Genomic DNA, 18,706 nt, shown 5'->3' on the forward strand with positions numbered 1-18,706 from the left:
TTTATAGAAAAAATTTGCCGAGCCCTGCCGGGCGAAGTCTTGTGTTTTAACTCAAACATTCAAGGAACTCATATTCTTCACATTAAATACATGCTGTTTTGATTGATAAATATGTTCTTCCCGGGCATGGTCCTACTCCCTGGGCCTCGAGCCGCCCACCTCCTGTGTGGAGGAGCCCCTCACTCACACTCACTCTGCATGTCTGCTCTTCTCTTGGCCAGTTGTGGGGTCTCGGACGATTCATCTCACCTCCCTGGGCCTCAGTTTCCCCATTTAGTGAAATAATAACCCTGACTTCATAGGGTTGTCTTGAGGATTAAATGAGGCCACCCCCCACCCCACCCCGTCCTTTTTCTCTAGAAAACAACAGAAAAGTCAACTCCGTTCTAGTGATTTATAACCTTTTATTAGTGAGGGTGCCCTTAAGTACAGCTGGGGTGCATATAAAACAGTGTGACATTCCTGCTCTTAGCTGTTTGAGCGGCGTCTCCTTTTTAATTCATGTGATTACAGAAGGCACTTGGTCTCGGTGAACTGTGTGCATCTGATGTGCGGGAACCGGAGGGAAGAGGAATTTTCAAACCAGGGCCCACCGGGATGATGGAAGAGTCCACAGGGCAGGAAGGGCTGGGGGTGGGGACAGTGGCACCCATTGTGGTGACTTTCTCCCCAATTCATGTAAACTAAGTTGCCAGTGATTAGTTACCGTGGATATATTTTTCTAAAAATTCAAAATCTCTGCACAGTTCTTGGCAGAGGGAGTGGGTGTGTCTGTGTCTCCTGTTGGGTTTTTCTCCTTTGGTACATCGTTCCAAACTTAAGTTGATGCCCTGAATGCAGGGTAGTGGTCTTTATATTCATCGTGAGGGGTGTCTGTGATGTTTGGAGTTTGAAAATGGATTTAGACGGTGCTAAGAGGAGTCCACTGGGTTTGGTTCTGCCCTGTTTTGAGCAAGTTGTTCATTCACTGGCTTTGGTTCCGTTGAAGTCTGCATCGCGAGCGTCCATATCCTCTTCAGAACCGTCCGCGTTTTCAATAACTCGACGTCCTCCAGACCTTCTCGAGGAAACAAAAGAGGTCTCGTTCCCTCGCCTGTGGATGTTAAGAAAACACACGTTTCTTTAATACAGAAATCTCCCTCGAGCTTGGAAGAGATTTTCAGACGGGGCAAAAAATAAACAAACTCAAAACAAATGAGACGCAAATATTCAGGTTGAAGTGAACAAATCCTGACCCATATGGGTGCATTTAATCAGCTGGAATGGGGGCAAAGTAGGTTTTTCAAAGCAGGACCATCTGCTTTAAAAAATGTCTGGCTTGGTCGTTTGCTGACCCACAGGATTCTGGTCAGTTGTGGATTTCTGTTTAGAAAAGAAGGAAAAAAGGCAAGTGGGGGTGATGGCCTCATGGGATTATTCCTACACTGTGGAGCAGGGATGAGGGGGACCTGTTGTGTCTGCATCTCCTCGCTTTCAGAAGGAAAAGGGGGGAGGGGTTTAGGTTTTGAATTGGAGGAAGGTGAGAATGACCACCAACCCTTGAGAGGGAAGGAGGTCCCTGCATGGATGCCAAGGGTGCTGTCTGGTTAAAGGCACCATATGGCTCTGCTTTTATGGAGCAGAATTCTTGTTCTGAGTTCTCCCAGGGCAGGGATCTCGCCTGTTTTGGGCGCACCATGGCAGGCACTGTGCAAGGCATAGAATGGGTGCTCAATGAATATTTGTCAGAAATAACATTAGACATGTTAATCCAGGGTGTCTTTTAGCCCTAGCTGGTGGGACACCCCTTTCTCTCTGTCCTTTCCACTCCCATCTCCTCTCCTCCGTGCTGCCGGATGCCCTTTTCCCACAGGGCCTGCCCTGGTCACCTGAAGTGAGGCTTTGTGTAGGAGGGCGGGGCAGGCAGGAGGAGGAAAAATCAGACCCGCCTGCACTTAACCTCCACTGTTTGGAAGGAAAGTTCGCCTTCTTTTCAGCGACCACAACAAATAATGTTGTGTGTTGGGCTCCAGCCATCTGACCCTGTTTGACAGGTCTTCACTCATTTTAGGATGTCTAAGAAGAAAGCAAGTTTTTTGCAACAAAAACGACCTGCTTCGCCACACAAAGGCTGGACAGAAAAGCCACGAGGGTGAGCCCATCCCAGTGAACCCAGCCCGTCAGTTCTTTAGTCAAAGGGGGCAACTCAGGTAAGACAGGAGGCATAAGCAAGGCCCAAGGATTTCCTGATCGCTGACATGGGGCTTCCCAACACGAACCTTCTGGGGTCCAAGGGTGGGAGGAACCCGGGCTGGTAAAACCCACTGGGGTGGATGGTACTTCCCAAGGGGCAGCGATCAGGAATAAATACTTAGTAGCTACTGCCGACTAAAGACCTGGGTCAGCCTCACTCCCATCAGAGGGAAGCTTCTAGGCCTCCAGCTCCTTTTATTTATTTATTTATTTTTGGCCGCACCTCACATGCAGAACTTCCCCAACCAGGGATTGAACTTGTGCCCCCTGCAGTGGAAGCACAGAGTCCTAACCACTGGACCGCCAGGGAAGTCCTCCAGCTCCTTTGGAACTAACTTTCTATCACTCAGTCTCTAGAGGTTCTTTGCAAGTCTCTTCCTTCTTTAGCACTGTGTTCTCCAAGAACTCGGGACAGAGTAGGGTCCCGGCGTGCAGGGCTCAGCAGCCATCCACACAGCTCTCCTCCGTGTCTAACCCTCCAGGTTCAAAACTGGATGGGATGGCCTGGAGCTGGAAACAGTGGCTCAGGCTCCCTTTGTCTCTCCGGAGAGTCTGCATTTGCTAACTAGAGGAGTTTAACTAATCAATGCGCTCCCTTGATCTAAGAAGTAAATCGATCGTGCCTGGGTCCCTGTAAGCCCCCTGCATGGGCACCAGTCCTGAAGCTGGTCTGTTCTGGTTCAGGGGCCTTTCTTGAAGGAATTGGCTTCAAATCCTAGGCAAAGGTTGACACTGGCTGTATCTCACAGGAAGTAAAGGACCCCTCTAAAATTTTCTTAAAGGGTCTGATCCTGGAGAACTTGGATTCTATTCATGGACTCAGAAACGTATCTAAGGTACTCTTGGCATCCCAGGATCGGCACAAGAGCATGAGCACCTGCTGCTTTGCAAGGACTCAGTTTCCATCAACGGGTGGGTCCTACACCCCAGCCAACCCTAGACTCCAGCTTATCCTGTGATCGGGATGTGCTGGCAGAAAAACTGCTCAAAAGCCGTGTCTTAGAGGCATGATGCTCCTGCCTAAAACTCCTGCCAAGACCTCATCCAGCTTTACGTATTTGGGTAGCAACAGCAAGGCGGGATTCTCCAAGAGAGAAGACAGACACAAGGCAGGGCTGGCTGGGCCTCTCAAGGAGGATGAGGCGAAGGCCAGGCCCCAGGTGCCTCACTTCACGTGTGAGGACGTTGTCAGGATCCCAGAGAAGTCGAGGCCTCTCAACCCTGTCTTTTGAAGGCCCCATGCGCTCCCTGAGTCTTGGGTGTCCATCCCCGGTCCGTGAACGTGTGCCCGTGAGACCTCCAGTAAAGGCTCTGCCTGGACCGTGCCTGGCCCTGTGGTGGCCGGTGTGGCCCTCGTGCACTGAAGATGCAGTTAGCAGCTGGCCCTCGCTCAAGCCCCACGCAACCCCAGTGAGTCATCGGGGTGAGAGCTCGTTTCCCTTGCACGCGTGTGTGGAAACCCCACCTTGGGGGGCCGCGGCCACTGTGACCCTGTGCTTTGCTAATTCTGACTTGTGAACCAGACCAGCTAGATGGAAGCCATTCTCCAGGATGGTACCCAGACAGTGGAGCTGGCACATCTGCTCAGCGTGGTGTCTGAGCCAGACGAGGGAGTATGGCACAGCCATGGCCTCATCATTACAAGGGGCCTGTCACACAGGTAAGAGCCATCCAAGCCACACGCAGCCTCTAAACTCTCAGCACGCGGCGACAGGCCACATTGGTGCCACGTCACACGCCAAAGCAGGAGGGAGGAAGGAAGGAAGGAAAATGGGTAAAGAGATGAGGTCTTCTTGTGTCGATGTTGGTTTTGATGAAAGACAGTTTTGAACTAAGATATCTAGGCCTTCAGAGTTTGTAGGATTCCCAGGAATTTGCAAGGGCCACAAAAGGGGGGCGGGGGGGCAGGTTGGCGGAAAGGAAGTGGAAACCAAGAGCCACAGACACGAGCCGCGAAGCTGCAGGCATGATACCTGGTGAGTCATTGCGGAGTTTCCTGGGGGAGGGGGCCTCTGAAACAGAGAGAGAGAGTCCCCGGTGGTTACCATCCGCCCATTCAAGTGCAATTGTAATCATCAATGCATTTGCTTCAATTAAATAATTAAAGGCACCTTTAAGTCACCCTTATGGTGGAGCACCTGAAGCCACGAGCTCTCAGAGAGCCTGGCACACAAAAGGACGAGCCTTTTTTCCCCCAATTAAAAAGCAAATTTCTGTCCTTCAGAGCTTCTCTGAAGAACTCAGGTGGCTTCCTCCCATTCTGCATGTCTGTTCAGGAACGTAAAGGAATCTGAGTAAGCTAGTCCAAAATATCCTTGTGGGAACAGAACCTGAACAGACCTGGGCAAGGAGCCTGCAGCAGCCTCTCACTTTAGTATCATTACTCCGTCTTTGTTGCCTTTTATGCCCATAGCCAGACAGTAGAGGTGGGCACCCTGGGCGGCTCCTGTGGAGATGCCTGGTGGTGTCAGGAGTGATAGGTGCGTTGGTCGGGCTCTAAGCAGGGCTTGTGTTGAGATTTACCTGCCTGGTAAAACTGTGTGAAACTTGCTCTGTAATTTCTTTTTTTTGTGGTACGCGGGGCTCTCACTGTTGTGGCCTCTCCCGTTGCGGAGCACAGGCTCCGACACGCAGGCTCAGAGGCCGTGGCTCACGGGCCCAGCCGCTTCGTGGCATGTGGGATCTTCCCAGACCGGGGCACAAACCTGTGTCCCCTGCATCGGCAGGCGGACTCTCAACCACTGCGCCACCAGGGAAGCCCGCTCTGTAATTTCTTGCTCGCTGAGGAGCTGGCTAGGCTTGCCCACCTCACTCAAGGCTGTAGTGCTTGATTTTGTGCTTTTGTACATCTAGAGGACTCAGAGAAGGTGGAAAAGGTAGGACCCGTCTTCCATTTTTATGTTGTGTGCGTGTTCATATTAACTGTAAAAAATGGTTAGTCCAATGCCAGCCTGTACAGCCCAAGAAGGGTCGTTGTCTGGGGCAGAACCCAAAGAGGATGGTCAGCATGTGCTGCAAGAACCATCGGTCCCAAGAAAGGGAGCAGTGACAACAAAAGGGTGAGAGAGCTGGGGTGGCTGACGGCTCTCCCGCTGCTCAGCCCGCCTCCGAGGAAGGGCAGCATCTGGTCAGCAGCCGAGCAAGTGCTGGGGGGTCCAGCAGTGGGGACGCACCACCCCTCACCTTGCACGGGCAGGGGGCTCCTTCCCAAATCCCTGTTCTCTGAGCCAGTTGCTCTCTTTCCCCTCCTGGAAGGGGTTCGGGCTTTCCCCTTGTCTCGTGCAGTGGTTCTCAGAGTCTGGAGTCGAGATGCCAGGTGATTGCAGAGGGTTCCTAGGTATGCCCTTGGACTGCTGAATTGCACAGTAAGAAAGGTATTCCCTTTTCCACTCGTAAATACGTCTGATTATGTCAGAAAATCTGTTTGGTGCTAATGTCTTTGTCATTCCCTTTTTAACTGAGAAGTCTGCCTTCAGATCATAGTCATCAGTTTGTGGCCACAATAGCTAGAACTCACTATTGTTTAGTTTTCACTGTTTTAACTTCATTGTGACCTGTTGATGCAAGGCATGCTGGTTTAACAGTACAGGGGTGGTAGGTTTCATTTGTAAATCGACATACGTATGATTAAATAGTTAATTTCAAAGAAAACATCAAGTCAACAAAAGTACAGGTGGTAAGGCAAAATGGCAAAGGTGGTACGAGAATGCCTGAGGTTGGAGAAACATCACCTCTGACTCAACAATTGAAGGTTTATTCTGTGCCCAGCACTATCCCAGACACTGGGGATGAATAAGCAGACAAAGCCTCTGTGTTCATGGGCTCGCAGGCCAAGAGTGAGAACAGACTGTGTACGAGATAAGTAAAAGAAATAGCAAGTTCCATGATGACAAGTGGGTAAGAGAGAGGAGAATGGTAAAGAGTAAGGAAATTCTAGTAACATGGGTGAGTGAACACCTGCAGGAAGGGAAGGAGGGGCCAGCTAGTGCAGCAAGCTGGGGGAGGGGCATTCCAGGCAGAGAGAGCAGCCAGTGCAAGGGCCTTGAGGCAGTGTAGGAAGAGGTGGAGGCGGAGGGGTAATTTAGGAGGCAGAGAGAGCAGCCAGTGCAAGGGCCTTGAGGCAGTGTAGGAAGAGGTGGAGGCGGAGGGGTAATTTAGGAGGCAGAGTACAGCGATCACGTAGGGCCTAGTGGAACTAACCATTGTGAAGATGTTACTTTGGCTCTGAGTGAGGTGGAGCCCCCATAGAGGGCTCCAAGCAAAGGAGGGACGTGATCCAGTTCCATTTCTGTGTTGAGAACAGACTATAAGGGGCCAGTATGGATGCAGAGAGGCCCACAAGGAGGCTGAGAAAGTTGTCTAGATGGGAGGAGAGGGTAGCTTGGACTAGGGTGGCAAGCAGTGGTTCGATTCTGGATGTAGAGTATTCTTTAAGGGAGAGTTGACCAGATTTCCCAACAGTGGATGCAGGGTGTAAAGGAGAGAGAAAAATAAAGAATGAGCACAAGGTTTGCGGCCTGGATTAATGGCAACTTTCAGCTGCAGAGGATTGTGAGAAGCTGGTTTTGGGGTGAAGGGGTTCAGTCAGGGCCCAGGTTGGGGTATGTTTAGGTGTGAACTGCCTGTTAGGCATTGAATGGGAATGTCAAGGAGGTCTGGAATCCCAGGAAGTCTGGGCTGGAGATAAACTAGGAAGTCACTAGCTATAGATGGAATTTTGAAGCCACCAGGCTGGTTCAGATCACCTAAGGAATGAGCAGCAGTAGGGATGGAGAGAGGACCAGGATGGCGCCCTGGGGCAGGAAGACAGGGTGGGGGTTGGGGGGTGGGGAGAGGACCAGGATGGCACTCTGGGCAGACCAACAGCAACTGGGCTTTGACATGAGGTACCAGCAGAAGAGATGAAACATGGCCAGAAAGGTAGGAAGGATACCAGGTGAGGGTGGTATCCGGGAGGCCCAGTAAAGAGGAGTGATGGGCTATAGCATATGCTGCTGAGTCAGGTGAGGATTGAGGACTGACCACTGAGTTAGAGTTTTGTGGTAACAGCAGGGAAGCGGGGTTAGGTTTGTTCACCTAATGGAATGACTCAGTGAGAGAGAACACGTCACAAGGGAGAAGGGCAGGACTTTCAGGAACAACGTCCTCAGTTAAACAAGAGGGGGTGGGTCTGATGTGGGGTGGACCTCAGTTGGTGCTGGACAGTTGAGCACAGAAACGGGGGGAAAAATAGAGGAAATGAGCATAGATGTAGGGAGGTGTGTCGATAGGGAAGTGGGGGCTTGTCTATACTTCATGATAGTTTCCATTTTTCCATTAAACAGGAAGTGAAGTCATCAGCTGAGAGTGAGGATGGCAGGGATAGTAAGTTTAGGGAGAGTGAAAAGCAGATGCCTAAGGGGGGAGGGCTGAGAGGATGGGGGAGGGGTGAGAGGAGGCGGGGACTGAGAGGAATGGGGAGGCAAAAGTCCAGGCAGCACTAAGTGAGGTCAGCTTGGTTCCACGATTTAGTTTCCAGTGGAAGTGGCAGCACACCTGTTTGCTTTTCCACACTGCTTTGAGCTGCAGAAGGTTGGCAGTTGGGTTTAATTTGGCTTGTGTTCTTTGTTTTTTGTTTTTTTTCTGTACGCGGGCCTCTCACTGCTGTGGCCTCTCCCGTCACGGAGCACAGGCTCCCGACGCGCAGGCCCAGCGGCCACGGCTCGCGGGCCCAGCCGCTCCGCGGCATGTGGGATCCTCCCGGACTGGGGCACAAACCCGTGTCCCCTGCATCGGCAGGCGGACTCTCAACCACTGCACCACCAGGGAAGCCCCTTGGCTTGTGTTTTAACCAAGTCAGCACAACACAGCAGGGGGGGAGACCAGAGTGTGGAGGATGTGGGAGAGGCTGACCATAACCATAGAGTCGGTGGGGCTGCGAGAGGATGAGAGGATGAGCCGAGGGGTTGGAGACCCCGGCAGAGACAGAGGGAGTGAGCTAAAGAAAAGTGGCAGGCAGATGATGGGTGCTTGATGGTCACATTAGGGCTGAGAGTTACTGGGAATGCCCGGGGAGTGGCAGGGTCCTGGAGGAGAGAACGTTGTGGACTTGAGAGGCTGGATCACCCACCTGCTGTGGGGTGTGAGCGAGTGTGATAGGAAGTACAGAGCTAAAGCCTTCAGGGAACCAGGTGGACCAGGGGATGGGAAGGAGCCCTGAGGAGCGGGGGAGCACCCACCCCCTTCAGGCTCAGAGGTTCAGGGGTGTGGGAGAGAAAACAACCCCAGTCCACTTACGGCAGAGGGTCCTGACTGTGGGCGATGGCCCCCCCGGGGGACGTTGGGGAAGTGCCACTGCATCTAGTGGGTGGAGGCTAGGGATGCTGCTCAACATCCTACAGTGCACAGGGCAGCCCATGATAAAGAATTTTTCAGCCCTGAATGGCAATAGTGCAGAGAAACGCCGAGTTAGGGAAAGGTGGGGAAGAGAAAGTCCAGAAAAGAGGTTAAGAGAGAAGGGATTCTGCAGATGTTGATGACACAGGGAAGAAAGGTCTCAGGAGATGGAGGTGCTGCTGCCTCCTCCTCCTCACCTGGAGGATGGGATGGGAGCGGTTGCTAGGACAGAAGGGGTGCTGCTCAGAGGGAGGGCCCCTGTGATCTGGCCCCCGCCCACATCCAGCACATGCTGGTGCTGCGTACATGCTGCTGAGCCAGAGAGCTGCGAGGGCTTTGGGGAAAGGGGCTCTGAGCCACTGTGGAGGTTTCAGGCCGACCCATGCACCCAGCCCGTGAGACGAGGGCCCCGGGGGCTGGTCCCTCACCTGAGCTTGCTCTTGAGCGCCGTCACCTCCCGGCCCATGGCCTCGTTGCTCTCTGTGGCCTCATCCAGCTCCCGCTGCAGCTTCCTGCGGTTGGCGTTGATGCGCTGGGACTCTTCCTCCGCCTCCTCCAGCTGCCTCTTGAGTTGCTTGACCCTCGTGTTTCCTTTCTCAGCCTGTCAAGGAGAGGCCCGAGGGTCAGGGGGGTCTGTGTCGGGGCTTGCGGGGCTGGGAGGGGGCGGGGCAGGGTTACCTGCTCCTTGTACTGCTCTGCCATTTTGCGCTCGTCTTCCACCTGCAGCAGGGCCTCCTTCAGCTTCTTGTCCTTCTGCTTCAGCGACTTGGTGGCCGCCTGTTTCTCTCTGCACACACAGGGGAAGTGGGGATGTGTCGGATGGGGAGGGCCTCCCTAGCAGTCAGTGTGTAAACCAGACCAGCATGGCCCACGGTGGGCACTTTTCCTGAGCCCAAATCAGGGCTCATCCTGAGAATAATGTTCGTCCGTGAAAAGGAATGAAGTGCTGACATCGGCTACAGCACGGGGGAGCCTTGAAAATATGCTCCGTGAAAGAAGCCAGTCACAAAAGGCCTCGTGATGTATGATCCCACTTTACAAAGTGTCCAGAATAGACAACAGAGACAGAAAGTAAATCAGTGGTTGGCCGGGGATGGGAAATAGAGGGTGATGGTTAAGGATACAGGGCTGCTTACTGGTGATGACGGTGTTCTACAGTTGACTTTGGTGAGCGTGTGCCTATGAATTGTACACTGAAAGCCACTGAACGGTACACTTTAAATGTGTGCACTGTGTGGTATGTGAGTTATCCGTAAAGCCACCACTGAAAGCAAAAACAGTGCAAGGATCCCGACCCTATCTGATGGTCATGAATGTGCTGTGACCTTACAGCTCAGGGACCGTACTTAAGTGAGAAGGCTTCCCATGTTTCTGTGGGCTGATTTGAATGTTTTGTGTACCCATTAATGTGACATCCTGCAGACACACGTTAGGCAAAGTGACATGAGCTCCTGGGAAGTCTGGCTGACATCACTGAAGAGTCATGCTGCTTAGAGTAGCTAATGTCTCAGAGGCTTACTCCGGGCCAGGCTAGGGCACAGCACCTTCCTATGTTCTCACTCAGTTCTCCCAACACAGCTGCAGCACGGGTACCACTGAGCTGATTTCTCAGCCAGAACTGATGCCCAGAGAGGCTGACTGACCCCTGACATCCCGCCACTCACCGGCAAGCCGGCTGTCATTCGGGAGCTGTTCCCACCGTACCTGGCCTCCTGCTCGACCTGCTCCTCTAGCTGTGCGATCTTGGCCTCCAGAGCTGCAATGGTGGACTTGAACTTGGACTTGACTGCCCCCTCCATCTCCTGCAGCTTGCTCCGCAGCTCCTTGTTCTGGCGCTCAAGCTGCTGCCGTGCACTTTCATTCTTCTGGGCTGCGCTGCGCTCCGTGGCCAGCTCATTGTTGAGCTGCTCGGCCTGGGGAGGAGGGTGAAGGTCACCAGGTGGAGGGCTTGGGAAGTGCCAGACGGTGCACTGAGATGAACGGCTCCCCCCCCGCAGCCCCCAGCCTTCGTTGGCCTCTGCGCAGGTCCCTGGAGATGGAGCACCCAGAAGCCCTCCTCCTTCCCCTCCAGCAGCCAGCTCCTTCTTGGCCATCCTTGAAGACCCAGCTCGAGGCAGCTCTTCCAGGAAGCATCCCGGTGCCGCCCAGGTCACACAATGGGTCCCCAGCGCCCATCATGGAGCTGGTGCTCAGTGATGTCACTGAGTGCTCACTGTTGTAAGGTGGGGGCTGAGGAAAGAGCAGGAAGGAGACCGCCAAGGCCCTTGTGGGCGAGCATCGTCTACTGGAGGGAGCCACCAAAGGAGGTGCTGCAGGCAGGGTGCTGGCGTGACCGGAAGGGGAGGGAGTGGACGCTCGGGAGCAGACGTGCTGGGTCCCTACTCTCCCATCTTCGCGTTCTCATCCACCCCCACCGGGGCCTGGCACACAGGAGCCTGTCCTGAAGCCTTGTGAGACTTGGAACAGGGCGGATCTGAGGCATGTGCTGCCCTGCTCCTGGCCACCCCGGCCCCACCTGCTGTGTGGCCTTCCGGACTCGGTCACTCATGGCCTCCATGTTGCCTTGCTCTTCCTCCAGCTCCTCCTCCAGCTGCGCGATGCGGGCCTCCAGGCGGCGCTTCTCGTCCTGCAGTGTGTTCCTAAGGGAAAGGCAGCCGCTCTGGGGCCTCCAGCCTCCACTCAGAGGCTTAGAGAGCTTCCTTCCTTGGAGAAGCAATGCCTCAGCGTTGCCGCCTTTTATAACTGAGGCTCAGAGAGGCTTAGAGGCTTGTCCGAGGGTACACAGCGGGAAGTGGGGAGCCAATTGGTGTCAGCAAAGCCAGGCCTGGGATGACGATAAGCTCCCTCCTCCCCGACGTCCCCAGATGCCACGTCCCCACCATGCCATTCATTTAGAATGAGTGAAACTGGCTACACCCTCAAATAGGGTGTGAGAACCCCATGACCCCTGTCACAAGCTCAGCTGAACGTTCTGTCATTTTCAGCATTAAATGGGGTCCAGGAGACTCTCCTCTGACTGCCTCTCCCTCATCATCTGAGTCTAGGCACCCCCTTTTCCCCATGAGGCTCATACCTTCCAGAAACGCTGCTGGCCAGTTCCTCAGCCAGCTCCTCCTTCTCCAGGTCTGCCTGCTTGCGAGCCCTCTCGGCCGCGGCTAGATCCTGGACGGTGGCAGGTAGGGAGCAAGGAAACCTGCTGTCTGCCTGCAAAGGGCTGAGCCCACCCGAGAATCCACCCCGTTCCTGTCACCTGGCCCCCAGCCATCTCTTAAAATGGCTCGGCCTCCTCTGAGCTCAGGGGGAGGCCTGCAGATCCATCAGGGAGGAAACCCTGTGTCTTTCCCCACCCTCGCTATGGGGCCCACCCGTGTGGAATGCTGGACGAGGGTGCACGAGCTGGGGTTGCCCGGGGCTGCTATCACGTCATCCTCATCAGGGCTCTCGCAGCAAGAAGAAGCCTTTACCTCCTGTAGCTGCATGAGGTCTGCCTCCAAGCTCTTGGCCTTCTTCTCATTCTCTTTGGCCGTGGCAAAGATCTCATCCCGGGAGGCGCGGGCGTCTTCCAGCTCTCTCTGGAAGTCCTTCATCTGAGCCTGCGTGGTCAACAGGCAGGACCAGCTAAGAGGTCCTTACTCACCGAGTCCTGCTGCCCAAATTACCTTTCTGTGCTAACCCTAGGATTTCCCACGATTGACCGCAGAGCCCTCAGCCTCACGTGGCCAGGTGGCTGCCTGGGGCACGGTTCTGGATGGGCTTCGCAGACCTGAGAAGCGGTGCTGAGATCTGGGGGCCGCAGCCAAACACCTGATGTTGCCCCCCCCACCCCCAGGGCAGGAAACAGCCCCCAAAGCTAAAGGGTGATGGAAAAGCACCAGGTGACCAGGCACCGGCGACAGAGGGAGGCCTGTGTCCTCCCACTGCTGCTGACCTGGCTTCCCCCGTGCGCCCGGCCCTCGGGGCATCACCCACCTGCAGTTTTCGTAGCTGCTTGATGGCTTCCTCCCTCCCCTTAATGGCCGAGTCGGCCTGCAGCTCCAGGTCCTTCAGGTCCCCTTCCAGCTTCTTCTTGGCCGCCACCGCCAGGGCACGTTGCTTTCTCTCATCTTCCAGTTCCGTCTCGTACTCGTGAAGCTGAGCAAGGAGAGAGACGTGCGCTGCCGGGCAAGGCCTCCCCTAGGATCCCTTCCCAGCGCCTAGGTTTGCACAACCACCTGCAAGGTGGGTTTCTCATCCCCAGGTCAAAGGTGAGAGATCAGAGTCTCCATGAAACCAGGAAGTGGAGGTGGGAGGAAGGAAGCAGGCCGCCCCACCTCCCCTTCCCCCGCCATAGATTACCTGCCTCTGGAGCTGCCTCCTCTTTTCTTCATTCTGCTCGTCCCGGGCCTGGAGATCCCGCTCGAACTGGCCCTTCAGGGCCTGCATGTTGACCTCCAGCCTCAGCTTGGCATCTTCTGTCGCCTGCAGCTCATCCTCGAGCTCTTCCAGCTGGGTCTTCATCTCCTCCACCTGGGTTTCCAGGGCCCGCTTGGACTTCTCCAGCTCATGGACCTTTTACATAAGGGTTGACGTCACGAAGATGGTCGGGCAGCCCCCAGTGACAGCTCATCAAGGTCAGGGACGTGGCTTTTGCCACCCTCAAGATGCATGACCAGGAGTCCAGACCAGAGCCATCCTCTCGGAACCCTTGACTCAGAACCCACCCCCAAATGCAGTTCCCAACCAGGCCCCTTCTTTGCATCAGCCCGAGGGACTTCCTCCAATTCCTGATTATTGCTTAGCATGAAGGAGGCATGGAGCCCCCTCCTTCCCCCGTGGACTGATAAATAGCACAGAGAGTGGGTGGGTGAAACGTAGACAAGCAAAGATGATGAAGAGCCACTTACGTTCTTGCCCACGTCGTCCTTGGAGCTAACCAGATCCTCCATCTCAGCTTTGAGCATTTTGTTGGTCCTCTCGAGCTCCTCTTTGGCTTCTAAGGCCTCCTCGAGGGCCCGTGCCAGTGACAGGGCCTTGGTTTCCTTTTCCCTGGCTTCCGCCTCGGCTCTGTCCCTTTCATCCGCATATTTGGAAGAGATGTTTTTCTCCTCGGCCAACAACTGCAACACAGCAGAAGACCCAGAGGTGAGCTTAGGCATGCCCGAGGGTCGGCTGCATTGAACTGCAAATACGGGGAAGAAGCCTTGTGTCCAGCTGAACTTGTCCTGGTGCAGGTGGAAGGAAGTCATGTGTCTAAGCAAGCAGTTTATAATAAGACTGCTCCCCGACTTGGAGGTCAACCTTCTGCAGAGCCAGCATCCACTGAATCTCTGTGCTTGGAAATCACTGATGCTGCCCATGTTGGTTAGAATGTGCTGTGACCAAGGTCAGGGTGACATTTAATCTTCCCAGAGGCCAATTATTCTTTTGTTTCATGGCCACAGTCGCTTGCTCACAAGAGTAGCCTATGAGCCGCGGTAGGGCAATGGTGAGTGGTGGATGGACCTGCACACAGTTCCCCCTCTGCCTGGAGAAGCAGTTCCAAGAACACACCATACTGACGTTAATCTCAGCTTTAGAAGGAGAGAGCAGTATACACCGTAACATCCAAAACCCAGACTGCCAGAATTCAACAAAGGCAAGTAATAGGGACTCCCAAACAGCAGTCAACACAAAAACTCTCCACTGTTTGCGGCAGGAAAATAATAAAGCAGCCTCAGACCCTGGGCCAGGTAATGAAACTGCAGATTAGAAGCAATGAGGACAAGCTGTCAGCACAGGGAAGGGATGGCTGGTAGAAGAGGGAAGAATCCCAAAGTCCAATCCCAAAACTGATGTTTGGAATAAATCCCAAGTCACTTGTAAACCAAATCATATTTACTAAATCTGAGTAACGTATATTAAAGGTTGGTATTTAGGGGTTTGGGTCATACAGATGTATGCATTTATCAGAACTCAGTGAGTGTACACTTAAGATTTACACATTTCATTGTATGTATTCAAGGGAAGAAAAAATATTTTTAAAAATGAACCCTAGTTTTTATACGCAATGCTGAGGTATCAGGGGAGAGATGTACAAATGTCTGTAATTTGCTTTGAAATGCATCCAAAAGATACAAATGACAGATGCAATGCACCCTTATAAATAGTGTGTGATAAAGTCTGTGTGGTAAAGCATTAATGATTGAAGCCAGGTGGTGGTGTACAGGTGTTCACGGTATGGTGCTTTCCGCTTTGCTGTGTGCTCAAGACTCTCTGTGATGAAATGTTAGGGAACAGTGGTATTTCAAGGGTAGATACTTTAAATTACTTGGAAATCTCAGCAGGTACTCAATAAATACTCGCGAGTAAATAAAATCAGTAAACCTCATTCCTTATCGGGGCTAGAGCCCAAGGCATGACTGGGTTTCTAGATGGCCCTTACGGTGGTGGGACCCGGAAAGTCACGGTTACTGAGGCTTTGTCACTTTCCTCCCTCTGACCAAGAAGCCCTAACTACTGTTTCACACAAAGCAGGCTAGGTTTCCATCGCGTCCAGCAAAGCCTGGATGGGATGCTGATACACACGCAGCAGCCACACTGGATACTTTGCAGACCCGATTCCCCCCAGCCAGGGTCCATGAGCAGAGTGGAGGTCCCTCCAGCCCCTACCTGATCAAACTTCTTCTGCTTCTTTTCCAGGTTGGACACCAGTTGCCGCTGGTTGTCCAAATCAACGACCAGGTCGTCCAGCTCTTGCTGAAGCCTGTTCTTGGTCTTTTCCAGTTTGTCATAAGCAGCTGCCTTCTCTTCGTACTGCTGGGTGAGGCCTTCAATTTCCTTCTGGAACCTCTTCTTGCCCTCTTCCAGGGATTCCACGGTGCTGGCAAAGTCCTGCAGTTTCTTCTTCGAATCGGAGAGCTGAAATGGCAGTGTCCAGGGTGGGGTGAGAGGAGGGTGGTGAGGGATTCCCATCCCTGCGCCCCTGAGAAGCAAAGACCACTGTCTCATTGAAGAAACTCAACAGCAGGGGGAGCTGGCGAGCCAAGCAAAATGGCACCACCGTTCTACCGCAATCGGATCGGAGCCACTAATCTACCCTTAAGGGCTCAGGCCCAGAAAAGCAAGGACATGCAGGGGCACCTGGATGTTCAGAGTGGAGATGTGGCGCTCCAGGTTCTGCTTGGCCTCCATCTCCTCGTCCAGCTGGTCCTGTAGGCTGTTCCTCTCATCCTCCAGCTGGCGCAGCTTGGTGGACACGTTGAGCTTCTGGCGGGTTTCTTCTTGAAGCAGCTCCTATGGAAAGGACACATGGAAGTCTAGGGGCCCACCCCCAGGAAGGTCGTACCCCAGGTGCCTCTGGCTGATGTGGCACGATACCCACCTGGGTGTCCTGGAGCTGGGACCCAAGGGATGCCACGTCCTTGGCCAGTTTGATGGCCTTCCCCTCTGCCTCGTTGAGCATCCCCGTGACACTCTCGACTTCATTCTGAGGGTGCCGAGAGACTGGTTAGTCGGAACCTCTAGAACAGGATCCTCATTAAGTAAGAGGAGCCCTTTGTACTCAGTGATAGGCCTTGGGGTATCCACTGTGAAATACCCATGAGCTAGGGGCCCTGGTCATGGTCACTCCATGGCCCCCCAGGGAAGTACATTGCATACAAGTTGCAATCTCTGGCTGTAGACTCTGGTTCTAGGACCCTGTGAGAGCCCTGTTAGACTGTAGTTAGACTGTGCTGACTGGGCCCTGAGCCCTCTAAATGGATCCTGGATCCTTGCCAAGGTTGGCAAAGATGAAGTAGCAGGTCTGAGGCTCCAGACACTGAACAATGGTCTGGACTCACTCACTCCCTAAAGTGGGGGAAGAGACTGCAGGTGGCACTTCCACTTCCAAGAGTCCTGTCCCTACCACCCCTTTTCTTCACCCCTGCTCTTCGCCCTTTCACTGACCCTTATGGCAAAACCAAAGACGCAGACACTAAAGGTAAAAAGCCTTCTAACTTGTCTCTGCCTTTTACTCCAGGAGCTGGTATCTCTGAGCAAGTCCTTTCGGAGATAGCTGCTCACTGTCTGTCCTCTTCCCATTTACAGGAAGGACATAAATGATCTTGACTCCACTCCTTCAGGACGTTGCTTGTATTAGGACAGCAAAACCCCTGTGCAACTGCATGTGGAAAAATTCATACTTAACGCTGCCCTGCACCCTCATCCCAGGCTCTAGGCGCATTAAATCCTTATCAGAAGTGGGGCCGTATCCCACGAATGGCAAGTCAGGCCAAGTGTCTATTCAAAGCTAATTAAGACCAAAGAAAACCAGACCATGTCGTTCTTCAGCTTAAAACCCATCAGTGGTTTCCCATCACTCAGAGTAAAGACCAACATACATATAATAGGGCCTTGAAGGCCCTGTGTCCTCTGGCCACAACCTACCTCTCCAATCCCATTTTGTGCCACATTTCCCCTTCCATTCAGCATCTAGCTCTACTGGCCTTACGTGATGTCTTCTAATTTCCCACTTACTGCTGGGCCTTTACACATGCTGCTCCCTCTGCCTATAAGTAGATAGACTTCTTATCTGTCAGACTATACATCATCTTTCTTAGGGAAGCCTTTCCTGACCCCTCCTCCTGCAGCCCAGGCACCCATATTATTTACACTTACTGCATTATGTGCCTCTGCTTTCCAGCAGCATTTTACGTTCATTTATGTGGTTATTAATGTCTTTCCCTCCACTAGTCTGGAGTTCTCCTGGGGCAGGGACAGTGTCTGTCTGCTTCCTTGCTCTTGTATCTCAGGATTAAACATGGTGTCTGGCATACAGCAGGCACTCAATAAATACTCACTGAGTGGAAGAGAGTTTTTAAAGATTAAATTGAATAGGGCGACCATCTCATCTCCCCAAGGAATGTAACTAGAGGAAACGGACTTGCTTTGCCACGAGAGAGGCTTTGTTAGCCAGAAGAGCCTCATCCCTCAAGGGTCCCAGCGAAGCCTGCCTCACCTGCAGTTTGTGGACCTTGTCATTGAGCTCAGCCCGGGCCCGTTCTCCATCGCTGCACTTGGACTGCAGCTCCTGCAGCTGCACCTCCAGCTTCTTCTTCTTGTGCTCCACCTCCTGCTTGGCTTGGCTCAGGACACGCAGCTCTCCAGCCAGGTCTGCGTTCTCTTTCTCCAGCGCCTGCTTGTTCTTGTCCAGGTTGGCCTTGGCCTGACCAAAGAGGCAGAGGGGAGGGAAGGTGTTACAGCCATGGCTGGGCGAGCATTTAAGATAGGGACCTGTGCTGTCAGGGGATCTTTCTCTTTCCTTTCCCCTCCCTAAGTCCGGGGACCTGTGCCCCCCGCCTCAGGGGAGGGACACGGCACAGTGAAGAACACACAGTCACCAGTAAGACTTTTTGGATTCCGTTTTCCTAAAGCACAGAGGTTGCAAACTGGCATCCCCTGGGCTGCATCAACCCTGCCATCCTGTCCTGTTTAATCCATGCAGTACCTTTTAACATTTTAATTAAGAAATACCACATAAAAATCTGGATTCCCAGCTTCTCTTTTTAAAAATCAAATGTTCTATTTCATGGCTAGGTGGTTGTTAACACTAGTGAATACATTTGTCAAAATTATTGAACTATACATGTAAAATTGGTGCATTTTGCTGCATATACCTCTGTAAGTCTGACTTTCAAAAAAACAAACTAAAGATCTGGAAACAGAGGTCTTGCCTTCCTCCAGGGTAACAATCAGCTGGATCTGCAATAGCGGCCAGCCCTGTAAATAGGGCAGTCACACTCCACTTGGCCCCAGTCCCCACCATTCCCTATTGTCCATCAAGTTTATCATTGAATGTACACTGCCATTTCTGTGAAAGTTTAGAGAACGTTATTTTATCTAACTAGTTCATGTAGGTGCATGAGTTTCTCCAAGAAAAAAAGTATTTTGGGAAAAAGCAGAAGAAGGGAGGGCCCTTCTCCCAGGGCTGTAGGGAGGAGGAAAGAAGCAAGAGAGAAGTGTGGGTCCCAAGAGCAGAGGAAGCAACAGTGGGCTCACCCTCAGCCCCCAGGAAGGTGCTGTGCAGTGTCCAGGCAGCCTCAGAAACCATTCCTCTGCTCCAGGTGTGACTAAGAGCTGATGGAACCTCAGACAGGGACAA

At 53.0% G+C, this 18,706-nt stretch overlaps 1 protein-coding gene across 2 annotated transcripts in view; it reads right to left on the minus strand.

Moving 5' to 3' along the window:
- Positions 1-960: 960 nt before the first annotated feature.
- The window catches only part of MYH11 (myosin heavy chain 11), a gene marked incomplete at both ends in the record, with an annotated part of 109,230 nt that continues 91,484 nt past the window's right edge, over positions 961-18,706 (minus strand). For both annotated transcript variants that reach the window (XM_079719527.1, XM_079719526.1), the window contains 14 exons: positions 961-1,093; positions 9,036-9,208; positions 9,286-9,394; positions 10,312-10,520; positions 11,123-11,246; positions 11,681-11,769; positions 12,072-12,200; positions 12,577-12,738; positions 12,943-13,155; positions 13,491-13,703; positions 15,235-15,483; positions 15,706-15,858; positions 15,947-16,051; positions 17,564-17,770. In XM_079719527.1, coding sequence (XP_079575653.1) covers positions 961-1,093; positions 9,036-9,208; positions 9,286-9,394; positions 10,312-10,520; positions 11,123-11,246; positions 11,681-11,769; positions 12,072-12,200; positions 12,577-12,738; positions 12,943-13,155; positions 13,491-13,703; positions 15,235-15,483; positions 15,706-15,858; positions 15,947-16,051; positions 17,564-17,770 — 2,268 coding nt within the window. The remainder of the gene's footprint in view (positions 1,094-9,035; positions 9,209-9,285; positions 9,395-10,311; positions 10,521-11,122; positions 11,247-11,680; positions 11,770-12,071; positions 12,201-12,576; positions 12,739-12,942; positions 13,156-13,490; positions 13,704-15,234; positions 15,484-15,705; positions 15,859-15,946; positions 16,052-17,563; positions 17,771-18,706) is intronic.

This window comes from Hyperoodon ampullatus (assembly GCF_949752795.1).
Source record: "Hyperoodon ampullatus genome assembly, chromosome: 14".
In the NCBI taxonomy this organism is placed as follows: domain Eukaryota; kingdom Metazoa; phylum Chordata; class Mammalia; order Artiodactyla; family Ziphiidae; genus Hyperoodon; species Hyperoodon ampullatus.